General features: G+C 44.3%; 1 protein-coding gene across 1 annotated transcript in view; it reads right to left on the reverse strand.

The window, feature by feature from the left end:
* SIM2 (SIM bHLH transcription factor 2) overlaps window positions 1–23304 on the reverse strand; it is a 182550-nt gene that overhangs the window by 5604 nt on the left and 153642 nt on the right. Inside the window, exons 3-8 of the mRNA XM_058045596.1 lie at window positions 21000–21085; window positions 16983–17182; window positions 13026–13132; window positions 4608–4755; window positions 3412–3580; window positions 2238–2646 (exon numbers count right to left, since the gene is read on the reverse strand). Of these exons, the coding sequence (XP_057901579.1) occupies window positions 2238–2646; window positions 3412–3580; window positions 4608–4755; window positions 13026–13132; window positions 16983–17182; window positions 21000–21085 (1119 nt within the window). The remainder of the gene's footprint in view (window positions 1–2237; window positions 2647–3411; window positions 3581–4607; window positions 4756–13025; window positions 13133–16982; window positions 17183–20999; window positions 21086–23304) is intronic.

Genomic DNA, 23304 nt, shown 5'->3' on the forward strand with positions numbered 1-23304 from the left:
TGATGTACTCTGACACTTTCAGATACACCTTCAATCTCACAAGAACTCCTATATTTAATAAGATTGAATAAACTCAAATGTGGTGGTGTTTTATTTATTTAATTTTTTTTTTTGCATGTTTTTGTGACAGGTTTTTAACAATTCTCACAATTACTGAAAGTAAAGCAGGGAACAGGGGGGAAATCCAGGCCAACCAAGGCTGCTCCTGCTAAAACCAGCAGCAACCTGAAATCTCAGCAGAACTTCCAGGGCTCATTCATGAAAACAATTAAATTCAGAGTCGTGTTTGGCTTGAAGGGAAAGCTGGGTCAGGGGAGTAATTAATGCTATTAATTGAGTTACAGATACTTGACACCATCCCAAAACAGCCCCAATTGCCAGAGTCTGGTTTGGCCAAATATTTTTGTTTCTTTAGCTGATTAACATTGTTCCTTGCCCGCCACAACTTCGCTCAGTTTCAGTTTGGAGTTGGGGCAGCTGTGAGATCAGGAGTGCTAAAAATGAGAGAGAAATCTCTGCCAAAACCACTGCAAGAAACCCCGTTCTGGTTGAACACACTGGAAATAAACAAGTTGGGCAAGATGATCCCCAGAATTCCCTTCCAACCCTAATTATTCCCTGGTTCTGTGATTAGAGGGTGTTTTGAGCAGCTTTACATTTGGTTGTGTTGTAATTTTTCAAGGTTATTTCTTGTAGAGAAGACTTACAGAGTTATTTCTTACAGAGAAGTCAATGCCTATCCTCAAAGAATTTCTGATTTCTATCCCTGACCATCTGCACAGTGAAATAATGCAGGTGGTGGGAGACATTTTCAAATTCAGAATTATTATCAAGTAAAGCAGAATTATCACTCTGTAAGGTAAAAGCATTCAGGGTGACTTTGTGCTGAGAAAGGACAAGCTTCAATTTTTATGGGAATAGATGGTGTTTATTTAAATTTCTGTGTTAAAATCATAAAAAATTACTGTGGATGTCAAGTTTCAATCTGGCTTCAGCTGTGATTTACATGAGAAATTCCACTTAAATAACTCAGAGTGTAAAACATGAGGGTAAATTGTGCCAGTATTGAAGGATCAATCACACTACAACTGTGCTGTTCTAAAAGTGATTTTTGTGAGAGCATTTTGTCAACTGAAGCTTTGATAATATTCCCAGTGCAGTGCTGATGGAAATGGGAAGAAGGAACATGGGAATACCATCAATGTAATGATTGTTACACTTCACTGCCTCTGATTTTCTGTCCTTCCTAAACTGAAAACTCAGGATTTCAGCTTTTCTATTTTTCCAATCCTGTGCTGCCTTGGTGCATGATTCTGAACTCCTTATAAAGTGTGAGTTACTGTCTCCACATTTTGGTCAGACCAAACAATCCCCCCAGGCCTGAGATCCAGGGACACCCCACAGCCTCAGGCCCTGAAAATACAAACAAAAGTGAATTGGGGGGAGCAAACTGGGGGTGAATGACTTCATTACCTGAAGCTGTAACTGGAGAATTAACCCCTGATATGCAAATGACCAAACTGATAATTGTGTGAAACTCTGGTGAGCATTGTCCAGCTTGGGTGAGGCCTCTGGAGGCTTCTGAGTGCCCCAGGTGTATCTGGGGAGCCTTTAATGAATACCTGCTCTTATTCTCTTCATCTTGGCTAGCCTCTGCTCTAGGGAGCCACTCACAGAATTCCAGAATCCCTGGGTTGGGAGAGACCTCCAAGACCATCGAGTCCAGCCCAGCCCCAACTGAACCCTGGCCCCCAGTGCCACATCCAGGCTTTGTTAAACACACCCAGGCATGGGGACTCCACCCCCTCCCCGGGCAGCCATTCCAGAACTTTCTCACCCCGGCTGCAAAAACCTTTTCCCTGCTCTCCACCCTGTGTTTCCCTTGGTGCAGCTCGAGGCTGTGTGCTCTGGGTGTGTCAGTGCTGCTGCAGACAGAGCCCAGCCCCAGGTGAGCACAGGCACCTTTCAGGAGCTGTGCACAGTGATGGGGGCAGCCCTGAGTCTCCTTTTCTGCAGGCCGAGCACCCCCAGCTCCCTCAGGGCTTCCTCACAGGGTTTGTGCTCCCAGCCCCTCTCCAGCCTCGTTGCCTCCTCTGGATTCATTCCAGCACCCCAATGTCCTTCCCAAACTGAGGGAGGCATCCAAGGCACCAAAACCATTTTTCAAACCGCGAACACAAATCCTCCCCATCCACGGCGCGGCCCAGCTTTTCCTGCTGGCTCAGAGCGACACCCACCTTCATAACTCTGTGCAAGGTTGTGCCTGATGATGTTCACTGGCTGCTCAGGAAGGCTTTTGGAGGGTGACTGGCTGCTGGGAACCAGGGAGTTGGCGTAGTGCCACTGGCACTCGCCGTTGGTCTGCAGCGCGCCCAGGAAGAACCGCGCCACCTCGCAGGGCGCCCCTTGGGCCTGCCCGAATTTGGCAGGCAGCATTTGCTTCTTGCCACTGAAGACGTGGGAATCCACAGGGAAGTGTCCATAGTGGTAGGAGAAGGGCAGGCTGTAGGGAGGGGCGTACAGGAGCTCGCTGCTCTCTGAATGGAAGTTCTGTTCCTGAAGGGCGGCGGCGCTGGCGGCGGGGCTGGAGCGCCAGCTGCCCACCTGGCTGCAGTCCAGTTTGTCTGCTTGGAACGAGCTGTATTGCTGGGGAAAGAGGGGGAAAAGAGCAGGGGAAAAGAGTTAAAGGAGGAACTTCTGTAGGAAAGTACAGAGGCACCCAGAGGCACCCAGAGCCGGGCCTCGCTGGCTCAAGGGATGAACCGAGCGGTGCGTTTGAATTTCCTCTTTTCATGACTTTGCCTTCACATGGGAACAAAAAACCTGCTTTGATTTGATAATTTTGGCAGTTCAGTTTTCCAGAATCACAGGATTAAGTTTGGAAAAGCCCTTCCAGCCCGTGCAGTGCCAGCTGTGCCCCGTGGGCACCTTGTCCCCAGCCCAGAGCACTCAGTGCCACCTCCAGGGGACACCTGCAGGGACGGGCACTGCAAAGCTCCCTGGGCAGCTCCTCCCAAGGCCTGACCACCTTTTCCAGAAAGAAATTCCTCCTGACATCAAGAACTCCACACACCAACAGTAAATGACAGATTCTACACCAGCCCAGATTTTCACAGCACAAATTTCAAGTACAGGATTTTCTTCTTTTTGCCAAGAAAGGACGTCGTGGTTGAAGTGCTTCACACACTCCATATCCCAAAGGTTCTGCATCACTTGCCAGAGCTGCTTTGTGCTACCTGTACTTTCCACCCCAAGGAAAAAGAATCTAATTTTATCCTGATTCATGAGGGATTTTCTGGGGTGGACAATCCTATAGTCTGTTTTATAGCACATTCAGTCCTGGATTATCTCTACACTGTCCCAAGCACTCTGTGAGAACAACTGGTAATTAAATATTGCTGGAAATTTTACCTGTGGTGGGTAAGGTGTTGTTCTGAGTTTTGCCTTCATTTTATTACTTTTGGGTTTTACTATTTTCCTTGTTTCCTGCGAGGTAGGTACTGAGTTTCTGCATGAAAACTGTGACTTGGAAATGGTAACCTGGTCCAGTGACAACTGAAGTTCCTTGTACTCAATATCTCTGCAAAAGAACAGGCCGGTCAATTAAAAAACCACAGGAAAATCCAAACTAACTCCTGTAAAAATACATGTTAGCATTCACAAGGCTCGAATTTTCACTCTCCCAAGATTTTCACTGAGTCTGGGGATGTTAGGAAGCGGAGAATCTTATGGGGTGACCTCATTCCCATGCAAGTCTATTAAAAAATTCCACTGGGAACCACATAAACACCTTTGGATGAAGTGTCCCCTCTCTCTGAGCCTGAGCTGTATCATCTTCCCTCAGCCATCCCTGGTTTTCTGTGGTTTGGAGTCATGGAAAGGCAGAGATCAATTTATCTGTCTCCTGCTCAGCCAGGAATTGGTCTCTGCCCTGAGGAAAGGAAAAGGAGCAACGTTCCTCCCCTGCCAGCAGCGTGTGCTTGTAACTAAACCACACAAGCTGCAAGGCTGGTCTTGATCAAAAAATCACAGAATGCTCAACTTTGAAAGATCTTCAAGTTCATTCAGTTTTACCATGACCCAGCACCACCAGCAACCACCCCAAGGGCCCCATCCAAACTCCTCCTGAATAATTCCAGAGAAAATTACTCCAAACCTCACTGGGCAGCTAATCCCAAGGCCTGAGCACTCTTTCAATGGAAAAAACCCTTCTAATCTCCAATCTGAACCTGTCCTGACAAAATTAAGGCCATTGCCTGACCCCCCTCACTGCCCCTCCTGTCAGGAGCTGTGCAGAGCAGTGAGGTCCCCCCTGAGCCTCCTTTTCTCCAGGCTGAGCCCTTCCCAGCTCCCTCAGGAGATATTTCCCAGCCCCTTCACCATCTCTATTGCCCTTCCCTGGACAAGATGAAAGTCTAGATAATGATAATAATTAACACAACAACGTTTTCTCTCAGCTAAAGAGATGAGATCGCACAAACAGAGGAAACCGCGACACGCGAGCGCAGAACGACGCCGGAAGACACAAGCCAAGAAACCCTGGCAGGTTTAATCACCAGTGAGTCAATCAGTGAGAACAGGTAATGGTACAAAGTATTTGGACTTACGTAAGGACATAATTGACACTCACTATGCAGTGAGGCCGTGACGAACGGCTGTTGTGCACGATGGTGGCGTAGCTCTGCACCCACACCCAGCCTCCCTGCTTGGACAGCAGCCGGTAGTACTTGGTGGTCACTTGGCCTTTCACCAGCACTGGGAACACAAGAAAAAGAAATTTTTTTTTTAAATTCACATTTTTTTGAGTTATGGCCTCTTACTGGAGAGGTTTATTTGCAAGCCAAGCGCTTTTCTCCCTCACGGAATCACAGAATTAATGAGGTTGGAAAAAACCTTTCAGATTTCTGAAACCTGTGTGCTAACACCCTCCTTCCTCTTCCTCCCAATTAACTTTAAATAACCCCCTACAAAATTACCTATCCTGCCCCTTTCTATAGATCCATTAATATTTATATAAAATTTGAAGAGTCCTAAGTTTGTCCAACCTATGCCCTAACACCCTCCTTCCTCTTCCTCCCAATTAACTTTAAATAGCCCCCTACAAAATTACCTATCCTGCCCCTTTCTATAGATTCATAACACCACATCATTATTTATATAAAATTTATAAAATTTAGATAAAATTTTTTAAAATGAAGACTCCTAAGTTTGTCCAACCTAAGTCCTAACACTGTTCTTCCTCTTCCCATGTCCAACCTATGTCCTAACACCCTCCTTCCTCCTCCTCCCAATTAACTTTAAATAGCCCCCTACAAAATTACCTATCCTGCCCCTTTCTATGGATTCATAAGATCACATTATTATTTGTATAAAATTTGAAGAGTCCTAAGTTTGTCCAACCTATGTTCTAACACCCTCCTTCCTCTTCCTTCCAATTAAGTAGTGCCCCACAAAATTACCTATCCTGCCCTTTTCTATTGATTCATAACACCACATCATTATTTATATAAAATTTTTTAAATTTATAGAAACTTTTTTAAAATGAAGACTCCTAAGTTTGTCCAACCTAAGTCCTAACACTCTTCTTCCTCTTCCCATGTCCAACCTATGTCCTAAAACCCTCCTTCCTCTTCCTCCCAATTAACTTTAAATAGCCCCCTACAAAATTACCTATCCTGCCCCTTTCTATAGATTCATAAGACCACATCATTATTTATATAAAATTTTTTTAAATTTATATGAAATTTTTTAAAATGAAGACTCCTAAATTTGTCCAACCTAAGTCCTAACACTCTTCTTCCTCTTCCTATGTCCAACCTATGTCCTAACACCCTCCTTCCTCTTCCTCTCAATTAACTTTAAATAACCCCTTACAAAATTACCTATCCTGCCCCTTTCTATGGATTCATAACACTACATTATTATTTATATAAAATTTGAAGACTCCTAAGTTTTGTCTTCCTTCTTCTCTGGGTCACCTTTTGTCGCATTCTTCACAAACCCTGCTTTAAAATTTCTAACCGCAAAACAAAAGTTGAAGGCAGCAAGAGTATTTTGAAATGGACAAAATTCTTTTAAAAGAGGAGAGGAAATGGACTCAAATTGCACCAGGGGAGGTTCAGGTTGGAGACTGGGAAAGAAAATTTCCATGGAAGAGCGGTCAGGCCTTGGGCTGAGCTGCCCAGATTGGTGTTGGAGTCCCTGGGAATGTTCAGGAAGAGTCTGGATGTGGCCCTTGGGGACAGGGTTTGGGGTGGGGACTGCTTGATCCTGAAGGTCTCTTCCAACCCCGAGGATTCTGTGATTTTGGGATTTTTTCCAGATTAGTTGAAGCGCTTCTCTCATATCTTGACAAATTATCTGGTTTTTTGCAATGTATTTTACTCTGTGGTGGTTTTTTTCCTCTGTAATCATCAAGGTTGATTTTAAAGAGTAAAATTAAAAAACTCTTTGGTTGTGAAGCACCCAAACAAAGACAATTTATTTAAAGACAAGAGAGGGGAATCAGATATCTGATAAATTCACCAGCCATGTAATCCTCCCTGAGCTATTCTGGATCCTCTGTGAACAAGGATATTTTGGCAGGAGGCTGTGCTGTAACAGGAGTTGTGCAGCATCTCTAAATATTTAATCCAACCACAAATATTTCTGATTCAGTGCCAGGCCTTTATCTCAGGATTCACCAGAAGATAATGCCCAGCCTTTGAAGCTGGTTCTTCTCTTGTGTGGCCTTGGATCATTCCTCTGGAAACTCCATCCTCTTACTCTCCTATCCAGTTATTTATTGTAAATCAGGGAATCATGGACTGAGCCCGCTGCACAAATTGTGTTCAAAAAAAGTGGGCAATGGCAGAAATTCCTTTTTATAAATATAATTAAGAAATGGAATCCAAACCTGCTCTCTGTCATTTTAAAACCATTCCCCTTGTCCTGTCCCTTTTTTCTGTCACTGACAGAACGGGATGACATAGTTTCAAGCTGCACCAAGGGAAATACAGGGTGGAGAGCAGGGAAAAGGTTTTTCCAGCCAGGGTGAGAAAGTTCTGGAATGGCTGCCCGGGGAGGTGGTGGAGTCCCCATGCCTGGGTGTGTTTAACAAAGCCTGGATGTGGCACTGGGGGCCAGGGTTCAGTTGGGGCTGGGCTGGACTCGATGGTCTGGAAGGTCTCTCCCAACCCAGGGATTCTGGAATTCTGTGAATTTTGCCCATATAAAAAATCCCTCTCCTTCATGTTCATCCATTCCTTGTGGTTCTGGAAGACTCAGTGAGGTTTCCCACAGTCTGGAGCACATGGGCCACCTCTCTGGGCTACCTCCTCTCTTATCCATTGCACATCCCAACACATTTAAACTTTCCTTCAATCCCAGTTTATCTCCCAAAGAAAATCAGGCTCTTACAAAATTGACAGGTCTTTCCGGAAGTGTCAATTCTTCCATTTTAGGATGAGGTGCCTGTGTACAAAATGAACCCCTAAAACTGTCTGCAGCTCAATTTCTGCTCTCTGGGACAGGGACAGCACCCAGGGAGGGCTGGAGCTGGGCCTGGAGGGATTTAGGTTGGGTTTCAGGGCAAAGTTCTTGCCCAGAGGGTGCTGGCACTGCCCAGGGAATGGGCACGGCCCCGAGGCTGCCACAGCTCCAGGAGCCTTTGGGATGCCCAGGCTGGGATTTTGGGGGCTCTGGGCAGGGCAGGGCTGGCACTGGGGGGATCCCTGTGGGTTTATTCCCACTCAGGATATTCCATCATTCCATGATCCTGCAGGACATTCAAAACCCCACCCTCCATGGTGATCACCAAGCCACTGCTATTTGGGGTTTCAAATCTCTTTTAGGTATCAGCTTTTTGCCTCCTTCTTGCTGGTGTTCCTTCCACTCCTACATTTCCACATGGAATTCTTTATGGGAGGATGGGAGATTATGAGGAGTGTGTGTGTAAGTATGTAAACACACCTAGAAAATATAAAGACATTCGTATTTTTTAAGTGCAATTCATCACTGCGAGTTGGAAGTCTTGGAGTGGCTACTCAAATCTTCTATTATAAAAATATTAATAATTGTCTCTGTGCCACAGTTTTACTATTTCTGAGTGTTCTATAATTGTGGGTGGTGCTCTGTAGTTGTGCTGCCCCATCCCTGGCAGTGCCCAAGGCCAGGCTGGGCAGGGTTTGGAGCAAACTGGGACAGTGGAAGATGTCCCTGCCATGGCAGGGGGTTGGAATGAGATGATCTCCAAGATCCCTTCCAACCCAAACCATTCTGTGCTTTTATGATTTGGTGATTCATTCTAAAATCCAAATGGTCCTGTTCCAGGAAATGATCCTTACATTTCAGCACAGGCCATGTAACAGGTAATGTTTGGAATGTGGTCTGGCCTTTCAGAACTAGGTCTTTGTGCTGGTTTAATGAGCACATTTTCCTTCAGTTCAAAATGCTTTGCTGCACTCACTCTTCCTAAAGAGAAATTAATGCTGTCATGGATCACTAACTATAACAAAGTTCTTCCGTGTGCTTTGGGACTACTTTTGGCTTTCCTCCTCTCTCACTGATTTTTTTTTTAAATCCCTCTTTTAGCTCTGCAGTTAAGACAGTGTTTGAAAAGATGTGAAAACCACTGAGGGCTGCAGCGTTCAGCTTTGCTTCCTAATTATCTGGATTAACCAGTATTTCTCTGGGGATGGGGGAGGATTTTGTGTCTCCCGATTTTTTAGCAATCTGGGGAAAGTCTGACCTTGGCTGGGGGACAGTGAGTGAGACAGTGAGTGAGCTCAGCTTCCATCTGGCTCTGTGCTCAGCTGCCCCGTTTGATGCTGAAAGGGAAACCTCAGGAATGGGAGTGAGGCAAACCCAGCGCCCAGACAATCTGTGCAGGCCCAGGCCTTCTTGGTGGCCTCTGCTGCAGCCCAAGGGGGAGGAAGCTGTGGCTTTCTCCTCTGGATGTGCCCTCTGTGACTGGGTGTTCCAGGGCTCTGCCCGGCTCCTGCTTTCTCAGGGAAGCTGGGAAGGGCTCTGGGCTGTCACACGGGGCTGTTTTGAAAGGCTCCAGCAGGCTCCCGGGCGTGTGGCTGGGAGTTCCCAGGCTGCGCTGCAAGAAATGGATTTATTGGCTCCACACTGGCAGCAGATCCCAGTTCAGCTGCCCTGGCATGCCATGGGCACAGCCCCTACAAGAAATGGATTTCTTGGCTCCACACTGGCAGCAGATCCCAGTTTAGCTGCCCTGGCATGCCATGGGCACAGCCCCTACAAGAAATGGATTTCTTGGCTCCACACTGGCAGCAGATCCCGGTTCAGCTGCCCTGGCATGCCATGGGCACGGCCCCTACAAGAAATGGATTGCTTGGCTCCACACTGGCAGCAGATCCCCATTTAGCTGCCCTGGCATGCCATGGGCACGGCCCCTACAAGAAATGGATTTCTTGGCTCCACACTGGCAGCAGATCCCGGTTTAGCTGCCCTGGCATGCCATGGGCACGGCCCCTGGGCAAGGCACAGTGCCCAGCAAACTCCTATTTTCTTTTTAGACCTCTCAAAATCTGGCGCTGCTCTGCCAGAGAGCTGACAAAGCAGGGGCAGACCCAACACTAGAGAGGATGGAACTGAGCTTCTCTGTGAAATAACCCTGCAAAAACATAGGGGGACATCCAGGGAGCAGCAGAAGGGTTTGGTGGGGACACTGGCACAGAGACCTGAACCCTGTTCAAGTTCCTGTGGGAAGAGCAGGGATGTTGCAACACATGGGATGCCCAAAACCCCCTCACAAGGGTACAAACAAAGGGATATCTCTGAGGGCACAAAGATATTTTGTCTGTACTGGAAGTCTGTCCTGTGTTTCAGAGTGCAGGATCCTCGGGCAGGGCCTCCTTGTTTGTGTGGCCACATTTCAGGGCAAACACTGTGAGTATGAAAGGGGCTCTGGAAATAAATAACACAGCTTCAAACGCCACAAGTGTTTTCCTGGAGCTGGAAGCCAATCAAATGTTTCAAGCAGGAAACTCTCTTGGCTGCCAGCACACCTTGGGCAAATATTCACATCTACATTTCCCTCCTAGCTTGATGTTCTTGTTCTATCCCTCCTAACTCGTTCCCCTCACTGTTTCCTTTGTTTTACTCCCTGTGCTGCCTCACTCTGAGTTCAGCTGCTTCAGGGCTTCAGTTTGGGATTTTTTTCCTCTCAAAAAAAAGCAAATGGTTATCCTAGTTTAGGGTTGGTTATTATTTTTTTTTTCCCTTAATACCCTTATTAGGTGCAAGATGTTTCTCGTTGGATTTCTGCATCAGGTGACACTTCATCATCAGATTGCTTTATAGAATGGTACAACAACCCTGCCAACCTTTCACTGCTCATGTTCCTGAGACATTTGCTGATGGATGCTGGGGGAGCTCTCACACTGCTCCCCAGAGGGACTTTGTGCACTTTACATCTGGTTTAATAATTCCCATTACTTGGTATTCCAACCATGACCCTGCACTGTTCCCACTGCTGCCCAAGCATTACTCATTATTTTCTGCTTCTTGGGATTTATCTGCTTTCATAAATTCCTATGCATGGCTCCCATTTTTCTTCTGTTTTTAAAGTTTACAGTAATTTATCTTTAATCTACACAACTGCTCTTAGTATCCCATTTGGCTGAGGGATTTTTTTTTTTCCTTGTGGAAGGATGTGGTGGGTAATTCAGTGAACATGATTTGTCTCTTCATTTAAAACTCCAGTCGTACATGGCTCAAACTGGCAGCCACAGAATGATCCATCCTGCTGCTCTAAAGTGGAAAACTGTTTTTCCAGAGGTGATTGTGGCTGTGGTGGCATCAGCTCCGTGCTGGTTTATGCAGTATTTCAAACAGTCTGGTGGAAATACTGAGTGTATCCTGAACAGGTCAGCAGTCACATCCACACGCAGATGTCACCACTACAGGGAGGGTGTCCCTGACAGGATTTTCCATGTGCCCTGGTCATTCCTTCTTCCCAGAGTGTTCAATAATGTTTTGGTAAATCTGAACTCACTGTTAAAGGTCAGGTTTTGCTTTCCCAGGTGTGGCACACCCTGCCCCCAGCGGAATTCAGCATTTGCAGTTTCAGCTTGGACCTGCCAAACACAGCTACAGCCTCCTTGGTGTTCCAGATCCTCATCAGAAGCACACACTAAGAGAAGAAGGGAGCCTAAAAGGAGGATTTGACTCTGGCTGCTTCCAGCCTACAGGAGCAATCTGGAAAGAAAATTGCCTGACATTGGTTTTTGGATGTCATCTTTGCCTCATATGGGCTGCAGCAAATGGAGCCAAATCCAGAGTTCAGCCATTCCCTCAATTTGCTTTTCAAATTAATGTGCTACTGAATGAACTCCTTCCCAGATCCAGATGTTTGAAGATATGATTAGTGACTCTGTTGGAAGATGGGAAATTATTAAATGTGTCATTTTTTTCCTGACAATCCATTCTCCGGACCTCATCCACATGCTCCTAATGAATGGCCCTCCAAGGAGTTTTTGGGATTGCATTCCCTTCAAACACAGGATGATTATTACTAACATATTTCAGAGGAATGCAGAGCTGCTGCATAGTTTTTGTTTTAACAGCACAGGCTAGTGAAGTTCAGATTTTCCCCTCTCATTTACTTGCTCTTTAGGTTTTCTTTTCCTTCAAGCGATCACCATCCAGAATTAATTCCAAATATTCAAAATAGCCTGGATCCCCTAAGTACAAAAACTGGCCAGATAAGTTGGTTTGGGTGTTGTTTTTTTTTTTTTTTCTTTTCAGAAGCCCAGCATATCAAGCTGTATTTACACAATTAATGGTTTCCTTAAGTGATAGCCAAGAACTTGGGAAAATCTGTCTCCAGTCAAGATTTGGAAAGGATTTTTTCCTGCTCTCCAGCATGCTGCTTGTTGTCTGCAAAGCTTCTCATTGCACTCAGTGTATTCCATAGAATCCCAGAATGGTTTGGGTTGGAAATGACCTTAAAGCTCATCCCATCCCACCCCAGCCATGGCAGGGACACCTCCCACTGTCCCAGGCTGCTCCAGCCCCAGTGTCCAACCTGGCCTTGGATGCTTCCAGGGATGTGAAATCCACAACTTCCCTCTGCTTTTGGCCCCTGCTCATTATCCCTCACCCCAAATTCTGGATTATTATTTTGGTGAGGAGAGTTTGACGCCTGACAACTTGAAGTGTTCAGGTTCTTGGGCTGATAAATGACATCAGCCAGGCTTGGGACTGGATAACTCATGGAATCATGGAATCACTGAGAGGTTTGGGTTGGAAGGACCTTAAAGATCATCTCATCCTTCTCCTGCCATGGCAGGGACACCTCCCACTGTCCCAGGCTGCTCCAGCCCCAGTGTCCAACCTGGCCTTGGGCACTGCCAGGGATCCAGGGACACCCTGTGCCAGGGCCTCCCCATTCTCACAGGGAGGAAATTGTTCCTAATATCTGACCAATTATGGATCGTGATAGGAAATCTTCAGTTGTTGAACCAAAGAAAAATGAGTTTTGATTACAACGCACGGTTATGAGAGGAAAATTATTCTTTCAAGTGTCAGAACAAAACACAGATGGTCAGCAGGGCTGAAACACTGGAAATCATGGAATGATTTGGGCTGGAAGGGACCTCAAAGCCCATCCAGTGCCATGGCAGGGACACCTCCCACTGTCCCCTCCCAGCCCCAGTGTCCAGCCTGGCCTTGGGCACTGCCAGGGATCCAGGGGCTCCACTGCTGCTCTGGGAATTCTATTCCAGGGCCTGCCCACCCTCCCAAGGAGAAAAGTTTTCTTAATATCTGACCTAAACCTGTAGTTTTTCAGTGTGGAGCCATTCCCTGTGTGCTGTCCCTGCATCCCCTGGCAATTGTCTCTCTCCAGCTTTGCTGGGGCTCCTCCAGGCCCTGCAAGGCCACCCTGAGCTCAGCCCAAAGCTTCTCCTGTGCAGGTGAGCAATGCCAGCTGTGCCAGCCTTTCCTCCATCCCTCTGCCCATCCTGGTGCTCTCCAGCAGCTCCAGGTCCCTGCTGTGCCCCAGCCCAGGAACTCACAGAGGTGGTGAGCGTATCGCAGGTGGAAAACGTCGCAGCCGTGCACGTGGTGGTAGAGGGTTTTCTCTATCAGATCCTGGGGTTCATAGCCAGTTAATTCCGTCACCCTGGAAAAGGAAAAATCTGCAATAAACAAAATCTCAAGGAATATTCCGTTTCAGTGACCCAGCGTTTGATTGTGCCAGCAAATCAGTGCCTGAAAGCTGCGGGACAAAATGTTGGTTTTGGAAACAGAAACCTCACCTTTACAAGAAAAGAAACCCTTTCAGGCCAGCCAAAGCAAGGTGCAGCTTTTCCCTGGTACACCCAGGCAGGAAAAAGAGCTCTTTTACTGATTTCCACCTTGGGCTTTTGCCACTGCCATGCAGGACCCTTTGCACAAAGTTCCACTCGAGGAGCTGCTCGTGAAACAATAAAACCTCTCTTGTGGGCTGCTGACACGTTTTCATTTGCTTTTGCAAAGCTACAAGTGCAGAAGGTGTGTCGGGCCACACGTGATCAGGGCCTGTGAATAAATCCAGGTCGGTGCCTAACAGGAGAAAAAAAGCAGGAGCTTATTGCAGCTGAGAATGTGGAAAGACAAGGAGGTGTGAAGGCCACAGGGTGAGGAAAGGAAAGCTGAGGCAAGACTTCAAAAAATAAAATCCCACAAGTAGAAGAATGGAACGAATTCAAAACAGCAGCATCTCTGCAGATGTTGAAGAATCAAATTCAGGGGTCAGAGTTACACTGGGTCAGACATGAAGAGTCAAACTTCACGTTTCAAATGGACTTTTTAAAATTTAGTTGAGGAAAAAATAGTCCTTAAAGTGCAATGTGCTTCTCAGCCAAACTGTGGCTTGTTCACCCAGGGTTGTGGGGGGCTTTGGGATGTCCTGGGTTTCCTTTGCCAAAAAAAGGCAGAACAGTAAGGAATGTCCACATTAGCAAGTGACACAGTCCCATAGCAGGTGACAGCACAATTGTCCCTGCTGAGGATCTGCTGCAGTAGCAGAGACACATTTTAATTTCAGGGGTTTTACCAGCTCTAGCCTAGGCTTGTGGACTGGAGTATTTATTAAAGTTGGAGTGTCCTAGAGTGCTCTTGGAGGTTGTCCTCCAGTTTAGATCAGAGGAAATCCAGTTTAAATTCCCCAAACCTCTTCATGCCATGAACTGAGCAGGGATGGGCAGGACATGGAATTCCAGAGGATGTTCCTGGTATGAACTTACACTGGTGAGGATGCACGGCATAGGGATTACACAGGAGTGCCCACAGAAACGAGCAGGGGGTCCCAACCAATTCCTGTCATCGTAGGATTGATGATAATGCACATTTTGATTAATTTTAAAAAAGTTTTGTGACTATTGTGCATCTTCTGTACTCATAGCCTGACTCTAAGCAGCCCAGAGAACCCCACAGAGACTGAGATGATTCTGCTTGAGAGGGTTGAGGGCTTGGATTCTTCTGAAGGACAACAACATCAAAATGTCTTTGAACAGAGGCTTGTGTTCCTCCTCTGCAGTGTGTGCTCCTCCCAAATCCTCACTTGAGCACATTAGGAACACGAAATTATGGTGGATCAGATCCTGCTCAGGTTTCAATTCTCCTTCTGACCTAAAAGCAGAGTGGCAGCTCCATCCTGCCCCTTGGTGGGTACAGACACAGCTCACCCAAACCCAGCCAAAGCACCACAAACACAACCCAGGGGCTCAGGGGTTTATTTTCCCAGGGGTGCAGTTCATTTTCCCAAAGGTGCAGTCTCACTTTGAAGCTGGTGACACAAAAACCACCGCTGACAGTTCCTAGGACACCCAAATTTTTGGAAAAGCTTGAATCTGGGAATAAACTCGGCTGTTTCGCTTCCTTAACATGAAATCAATCCCTCAGGCAGCCTGGGCTCTCCAGGTTGTGCTGTGCAGGTGACAGGACACACAGAGCTCACCCCGCTGATCGGTTCTGGTCTCCTGAGTTCTTCAAAGTATTTTTAAACCCTCTGGCAATGAATGCACCACAAAAATCAGAGGGCAGTGACTGTCTTCTCCTCCCAGTGCCCTCAGTGGATGAACTCCTGTGTGGTTTATGTTGTGTCAGGTGGCCAGAAAGGGATTTTGAGTGGCTCCTTCCTGTGGCAGTGTTCACAAGGGCTCTCAGATGAGGGGAGAGACGAGAATGTTGGCTCCATGTTCAGAAGGTTTGATTTATTATTTTATGATACATATATTACATTGTAACTCTACTAAAAAGAAATAGAAGAAAAGGTTTCCTCCTAGAAGCTGGCTAAGCTAAGAATAGAATAGAAAAGAATGATAACAAAAGGCAGCGCTCTCAGATTCTGTCTGAGATAACTCAGCCTTGATTGGCCATTAATTATAAACATCCAAGATGGGCCAATCAAAAATCCACCTGATGCATTCCACAGCAGCAGATAACCATTGATTACATTTTGTTGTTGAAACTTCTCAGCTTCAGCAGGAAAAATCCTAAGAAAGGATTTTCACAAAAAGATGTCTGCGACACCTTCCCACGGTTTCACGCTGTCTGCTGTGACTTATATCTCAAGATCCATCCCCTTGTATGGAAACCAGAACCAGGCCTGAAACCAGTTTTTTCTACACTCCTAACATGCCCCTGTTTTCATCAAACACAGTTTGGTTTGCTCAGCTGGGAGAGCAAAAGGCTTTGGTGCAGCTCAGTTCCCCCGCTTGTCCCGCGGTGCGTGGACGACACCCATCTGCTCCTTGGCAAACACGGCTCTGCAGCAGCTCTGGGTCTGTCCCCGCTCCTGTCAACACCCCTGCTCCTTCTGTGGCCTTTGAAGGCACTTCTGTCTCCAGGCAGTTCCTCCCAGGCACATCATTTCCTCTCCCCCACATGCAAGGACGTGTTGCTGAACCCCTCGTGCTCCTTTGTAGCCGCGGCACGGAGCGGCGCGTGCCAAAAAACGAGGAAGGGCTCCAGGAACAAGGAGCTCTTTGTGTCCCAGCAGCTGATGGAGCCGCTGTCTCCCGGGCTGAGCACGCAGAAAAGCCTCTCCTTGCACGGTTGGCCTCCACTCTCTTGGGTACAGGGGTTTCCTCCTACATTCACTGCACGGATGTGTTCCCTGCGAATCCAGCCCACCAGGGAAATGGGGAATGTGGGACCCACAGGAAAGGATTTGTGAAGAATGATCATCTTGTCAATGCTTTGTGTATTTGGGATTTTCCCTTCAAGGTCTCCTGGACTGCACTGGACTAAGTATTGCGTCCTACAAGGTACTAAGTGTTGTGTCCTACAAGGTACAAAGTGTTGTGTCCTACAAGGCACCTGCTCCAAAACCAGAGAAATGAATTTCAGTTCTGGTTCTGTGCTCACCTGAGCTCCATCAGCTGAAGTGGATGCAGGGCTCTCCTTCCTCAGCTGTTTTCCCCAAATTTTTGTTTAAGAAGGTCCTGTTTTCGTGTGTAGTAGCCAATGGAATTAATTCCCATTCTAACAGCCCCATTATCAGTGTTGGTTTCGTGGTTAAAGCATTATACCAAAAGAAAGAATTCTCCTCCTTACTGCTCTCTCAAAAGCTTTCTGGATGACCCCAGCCAGTTGTTTGATCTCAGTATTCCACTTTTGGGGTTGTTTCTTGGGGTTTTTTTGGTACATCCTCATTCCTTTTGCTGGCTTTGCACGATAAAATTTGTGTCCTTTCAGGTAAAAAAAAGTTTCACTGCTCCTGTGACCAACCCTCACAACAAGAACCTTTCAGCTGACCCTAAAAGCGCAGGTAACTCCAGGTTAAGTTGGACGGGCTCTTATTTCTTGGCATTCCAGACAAAGTTGGGTCTATCCAGCTGCCTGAAAGGCTTTGCAGGCTCTGAGCTCCAGATCTAGCTTGGACTGCTGGATTTTTTTTTTTCCCACGGATGTTTTGACCCGTTTGGAAACCACAGCGCGTAAACACATGAACGCAGCTCGGCGCTGGAGATGAAAGAGCTGCTTACCTGGAATCGAGGAAAATCAGTTTCAAATCCAAGCTGGCTCTGAACATAAACATGTTGCTGTGGAGCTTGATCTCAGTGATTGCACTGGGAGGCAGGGATTGCCCCACGGCCACCAGCCCCACGATTTGGTAGCAGGAGTCGTACAGGGACATATCCAGCATGTACTGGCGGATCTTCAAGTAGCCACTGCAGTGGATTACCTGGGAAAAGGGGAAAACACCCTCAGGATCTGATGGAAAAGGCCCAAGTCTGCTGCCCACCCAGTCTCAACGAGGTTATAAACACACACATTGTGTTTTTCTCTTCTTTTCTGCCTGGGTAAGGGTCAGGACTGAAAGTATTTGAGATGGTATTTTGTGTTCAGACTCAGATGTTTATTAGTTCTTATCACTATTACAGCCTTGAAAGTCATGAGTTCTACAGCATTTCACTAAAAAGCTACAAATGGCCCTGTATCTATTTCTACAAGTTTTTTAAAGGATAAACTGTCCAATTAAGAAATGACACCTCAATTATTTTCACTTTTAACCCAATACCCAACCACCCGTGCCCACAATGGGGACTTTTTTATCCAATGACACAAAACCACCCAAACCCATGGAGAAGAAGGTGAAGAAGAAGGAGCAGCCTCCACCCCAAAACCTCCATCTTGCTTTCTATCTGTTCCTGTATTCTAAACCCTGAAACTCTGAGTTTCCCACCCTGTGATATCACACACTTCTATTCAAACTCCACACCTTTAATCTCAGTTTTATTATTGAAGCTTCTCCATGGCCTCAGGTCAATGCAGTGTTCTCTCCTGGCAGCACAGAAAGCCCAAAATTCTCAATGTCCATGGTTCCAACAGACACACTCCTGCATAAAATTAAATTCTGGGTCGTCTGTTGATTGCAGTTATTTTGTAAATAGAGATTAAGACTCAGTAAATGCAGTTTTGTGTTTGCTGACAGCATGATTAATCCAGTATTGAAGCACCTCCTCTCTGGGGACTGCCTAATTGCTTTCTAATTAATACTTTAATCTCCCTGATACAGATTTCCTGTAGATACCGCCAGAATTCTTGTTCATTGATAAAAATAAATCTGGAAGTTGTTTATTTTAAATGTCCATCTCTCTCCTACACGCACTCAAAGATGAATAAAAACATTTACATTTTAATGAGTTATTATCCTGATGTAAATAAAGACACATCAAAAAAGGCACTTTAAAAACCCAGTGGGTATTGATGCATCACAAAAGCAATAAAAATTAACTGGTGTTTATGCAAATGCACAAGAAATGAGTTTTAATTTCTCTGCTCGAGTTCAGAGGGGTTGTTTTTCTTGACACTTGACCAAGCCCAAGGTCCTGAGCTCAGATTTCGGGATCCCTGTGTACAATTGCTGTTCACAGAGGTGATAATGACAGTGTTAGACTGCAAAAATTCAGTGTCAGCTGAAGGGGAGGGGGAAATGCAACCTGGGGACTATTCCAGGCCAGCAGATTTATTTAGTGTGGTGCTGGTGCTCAGAAATCATCAGCGCCCCTGGCAACCTTCTGGCCCAAGCTGCAGGAATATCACATCCCTTTGCTGAATTTCTGTTGCTTTGGCTTTTAACCGTGTCCTGTGCACAGGAATTAATTTTCAGTGTATTTAGTGCCCTAAACAACTACCAAACATCACCTGGAAATTGGCTCCTCCTGCTCAACCTTCTTCCTTTCCATTGATTTAAATGTTCTGCAAAAGGACAATCAGAAGATCTCCCAGCAGATCTCAATTCCCCCATCACTTGGTCCATGAGCTTTTTCTGTGCTTCAGCTAATGAGGTGATTCCTTAAAAATTAAGTCCTGACTTTAAGCACAGTCAAACGGAATGAATTTAGGCCAACATCTCTCCAGACGAGAGAATCCTTTGATTTTTCACTGTGCAAACTTTTAATAGTGAGGCAAAGGAAGTGATGCCTCTGATTAACAGTGATAATTGGGAATTAACGAACCCAGAAACCCCCCAAAGCCACGTGGAGATGTCACAACTGAAGCTCTGCTCTTTCACCTGATTTCAGATTCAGCTTAAACTGCTGCACATCTGAAAATAAAATACTGCACATCTGAAAATAAAAACTGCCTGTTAAGACGATGATAAAAACTATTGCGCATAGGAAAGTAAAAACTGCTGCAAATCTGAAAATAAAAACTGTCTGTAAGGCTGAAAATAAAAACTACCTGCAAGTCTGAACATCAAAAGTACTGCAGATCTGAAAATATAAACTACCTGTAAAGATGACAATAAAAAGTATTGAAAATCTGAAAATAAAAACTACCTGAACATCTGAAATTAAAAACTGCCTGTAAAGATGAAAATAAGAACTACTACACATCTGAAATAAAAACTGCCTGTAAAGCTGAAAATTAAAACTACTGCGCATCTGAAAATAAAAACTACTGCAAATCTGAAAATAAAAACTACCTGCACATCTGAAAAGAAAAACAAGTGCAAATCTGAAAAAAAACTGCCTGTAAAGATGAAAATAAAAACTACTGCACATCTGAAAATAAAAAGTACTGCAAATCTGAAAATAAAAACTGCCTGTAAAGATGAAAATAAAAACTACTGCACATCTGAAAATAAAAAGTACTGCAAATCTGAAAATAAAAACTGCCTGTAAAGATGAAAATAAAAACTACTGCAAATCTGAAAAGAAAAACTACCTGCACATCTGAAATATAAAACTACGGCACATCTGAAAAGAAAATCTGCCTGCATATCCTAAAATAAAAAGTACTACAAATCTGAAAATAAAAACTATTGCAAATCTGAAATTAAAAATTGCCTGTGAAGATGAAAGTAAAAACTACTGCACATCTGAAAATAAAATCTGCCTGCATATCTGAAAATAAAAATTGTCTGTAAGGCTAAAAATCAAGACTACCTGCAAGTCTGAAAATCAAAACCACTGCAAGTCTGAAAATAAAAACTGTCTGTAAAGATGAAAATAAAAAGTACTGCAAATCTGAAAATAAAAAACTACTGCACCTCTGAAAATAAAATCTGCCTGCATATCTGAAAATAAAAAGTACTACAAATCTGAAAATAAAAACTACCTGAACATCTGAAATTAAAAACTGCCTGTAAAGATGAAAATAAGAACTACTGCGCATCTGAAAAAAAAAACCTGCCTGTAAAGTTGAAAATTAAACTACTGCACATCTGAAAAGAAAATTTGCCTGCATATCTGAAAATAAAAACTGTCTGTAAGGCTGAAAATAAAAACTACCTGAACATCTGAAATTAAAACCTGCCTGTAAAGATGAAAATTAAAACTACTGCAAGTCTGAACATCAAAACTACTGCAAGTCTGAAAATAAAAATTGCCTGTAAAGATGAAAATAAAAAGTACTTCAAATCTGAAAATAAAATCTGCCTGCACATCTGAGAAGAAAAACTACCTGAACATCTGAAAAAAAAAACCTACTAAAAATCTGAAAACAAAATCTGCCTGCACCTATGAAAATAAAAACTCCTCAAATGACAGCTGTTATTCTACGACTTCAATGTTTGCCGTGGCTTCTGATTTCGTGTCATAAATAAAGAACATCACACAAACTGTGAGATTTATAAACAGATCGGGGGTTTGGTACAATTCCACCCCGAGGTGATGGCAAGGGTTGAGTTTTTTGAGTTTTTTGAGTGCTGAGGCCAAGGAGGTGCTTTGTGCAGCTGGGTGGGATGTGGGAAATGTCCAAATTCCTGGTCTGAGTTCCTGCCTCGCCTGCCTCCTGCTCTGTGGGGAATAAAACCAAACTGTGCCCTCCTGGCAGCTCCAGGGAGTTCCCAGGCACCGAGGGGAGGCAGTGCGCCACCGCGGTTAAATCTGAATTACTGAGGGCATTTTGGGGATCTCTTCTGATGCTTCTTATCACAAACTTTGCTCTCAGCTACACATAAATGAAAACAAAACCCAAACCGAACACCCAAATAAATAAACTTGTCAATTGTGGGATACTTCAGGGGTGGAGGAGTAATTTATAGACATTACCTTGTAGCCACTGCAGGTCAGGCCTGCATTCCTCTTGGCCAGGACACACTTCATCCTCAGGAAGAAGGATCTCTCGATTTCATACTCTGAAAGCACAAAGCACATTTGGCTGCTGATTTACTCCTGAAGATCCCAAACCTGCCCAGAACTTTGCCCTTCCCTTGTTAGTGTTTCGGCTTTAGGCAGAAGCAGAAATCAGCTGAAGCTGATGCCTCAGGTTTGAGCTTTTCTATGTTTCACATTCTGTGTGTGGGTCTGGGCTTCATATTATGGGACGGTGAGCCAAGAACCCACCAAGAACAGAGCCCTGATGAAGGCTGGCAGGGATCTGCATTGTGCAGAGCTCCCTGACCATGGATGGATGGATGGATCCACATTGTCTCTGAGGAATCCTGAGGGTGGATTTAATAGCAAAAAGCCCAGAAATGCTGTTCCTACCACAAACTGCAGGTTTCAGCTTTTCTATTTTTCAGGTTCTGTGCTGCTTTAGTGTGTGGCTCTGGGTTCACATTCAGGGATGGTGAGCTCTGTGCACAGAGCAGGGAGACAAAACAATTCCTGCTCCAGCTGGGCACCAAGGACAAATGACCCAAATCTCAGCCCAGGAGCACAAACCCCGTGGGCTGGAGAGAGAAAAACAAGCAGGGTGGGACTGCAGGGCTAAAGCTGGAATGGGACAATGAACTGCAAGGTGCAAATGGAGCAGAGCTGATCCCAGGGACAGAGCCCGTGCCCGGCCGTGCATTTTGGGGCCATTTTGGTTCATCCTGGGTGCAGCCCTGGCTGGGCTCTGGTGCTGCCCAAGGTGCATCCATGGAGGAGATGCTGTGAATAAATCCCTGCTTTATTCTTCAGCTCTGCCCAGCTCTGCTCTAGGGCAGGTTCTCAATGCATCAGCCGTTCTCCTTTCCCACTCCATCCCTGCCCTCAGGATTTATTTCACCGTCCTGTAAGGATTCCCTGTGAAATTTGGCCAACTCAGCACAATTGGGTCTCCAAATTTCTGCTTTTACCACCACTGATGTTCAGTTTTACCTTATTTTTTTTTTTAGAGTTGGGATTAAACGTGTGAGACTGTATTTTTTTGTTTGGATTTAGATGCTTGTTATTGTGATATTTTATGAAAAATCCCTTTGCCAGGATTTTTCTCCTGAGAATACTCAGAAATGAAATGTAAATAATAATTATCTGATTGCTTCAAATGTGGTTTGGAGGTTGCTTACTAACAGCAATCTTTGATTGGTTCCATGGGAATTGTTTTTACTTAATGGCCAATCCCAATCCAGCTCAGGACTCTGAGTCTGTCTCTGGTTTTTATTATTCATTCTTGTTAAACCTTCTGACGTCTCCTTTCTCTTTATTTAGCATAGTTTTAGTATAACATTCTTTTAATATAATAAATATCATAATATAATAAATCAACTTTCTAAAACCTTAGAGTCAATTCTCATCTCTCACCTCGTCCTGGGACCCACAATAATTAGTAACCACATATGTTAATTTGTTTTTATTTATATTATACTTTTATAAATTATGAGTTTTATAGTACATTATTAATACATTAAAAAATTGAACTGTGTGTTTTTATCAGGTTTTTTAAGGATAAAATGTTTCATTAAGAAATTCTATTTAAATTATTTTTATTTTCAATTTAATAACTAATTATTTGTGGTTTGTAATGTGGACGTTTTTATTTAATTACATAATATTATTTAAACTCAAGAAGAAGGACTAGCTCTTGTTGTAAATCTTTTATTTTATATATATTAATATAAAATATTTATAGTATATATTATATTATATTATATTATATTATATTATATTATATTATATTATATTATATTATATTATATTATATTATAGTATAGTATAGTATATTATAGTATATTATAGTATATTATAGTATATTATAGTATATTAGTATATTATTCTATTTTAAAACTTTAAGCTCTACAGTTTTTACTATATGATATTACACACTTCTATTTAAACTATACACTTATAATTTTAGTTTTATTATTTAATTTTGGAAGCTTCCTCTATGGTTTTAGGTTAAATGTAGTGGTTTTTTGGGGGTCAGTGCCTGCCAGCACAGAAAATCTAAAATTCTCAGTGAGCAGGGTTCCAGCACTTCAGAAGGAATTCCTTGGTTTCCAAACAAACACCAGTCCTGATTGGTAAAGGGAAGGAAAAATGTTCTTTATAGCACTTTGGAACATTTTGGAAAAGTGTTCTGGGGAAATTAAGGGAATCTCCAAAGTAACAACAGAATGGGGAGCAAGGAAATTCAGTGGGTTTGTAATAA

The sequence above is a fragment of the Melospiza georgiana genome, chromosome 2, assembly GCF_028018845.1.
Source record: "Melospiza georgiana isolate bMelGeo1 chromosome 2, bMelGeo1.pri, whole genome shotgun sequence".
Classification (NCBI taxonomy): domain Eukaryota; kingdom Metazoa; phylum Chordata; class Aves; order Passeriformes; family Passerellidae; genus Melospiza; species Melospiza georgiana.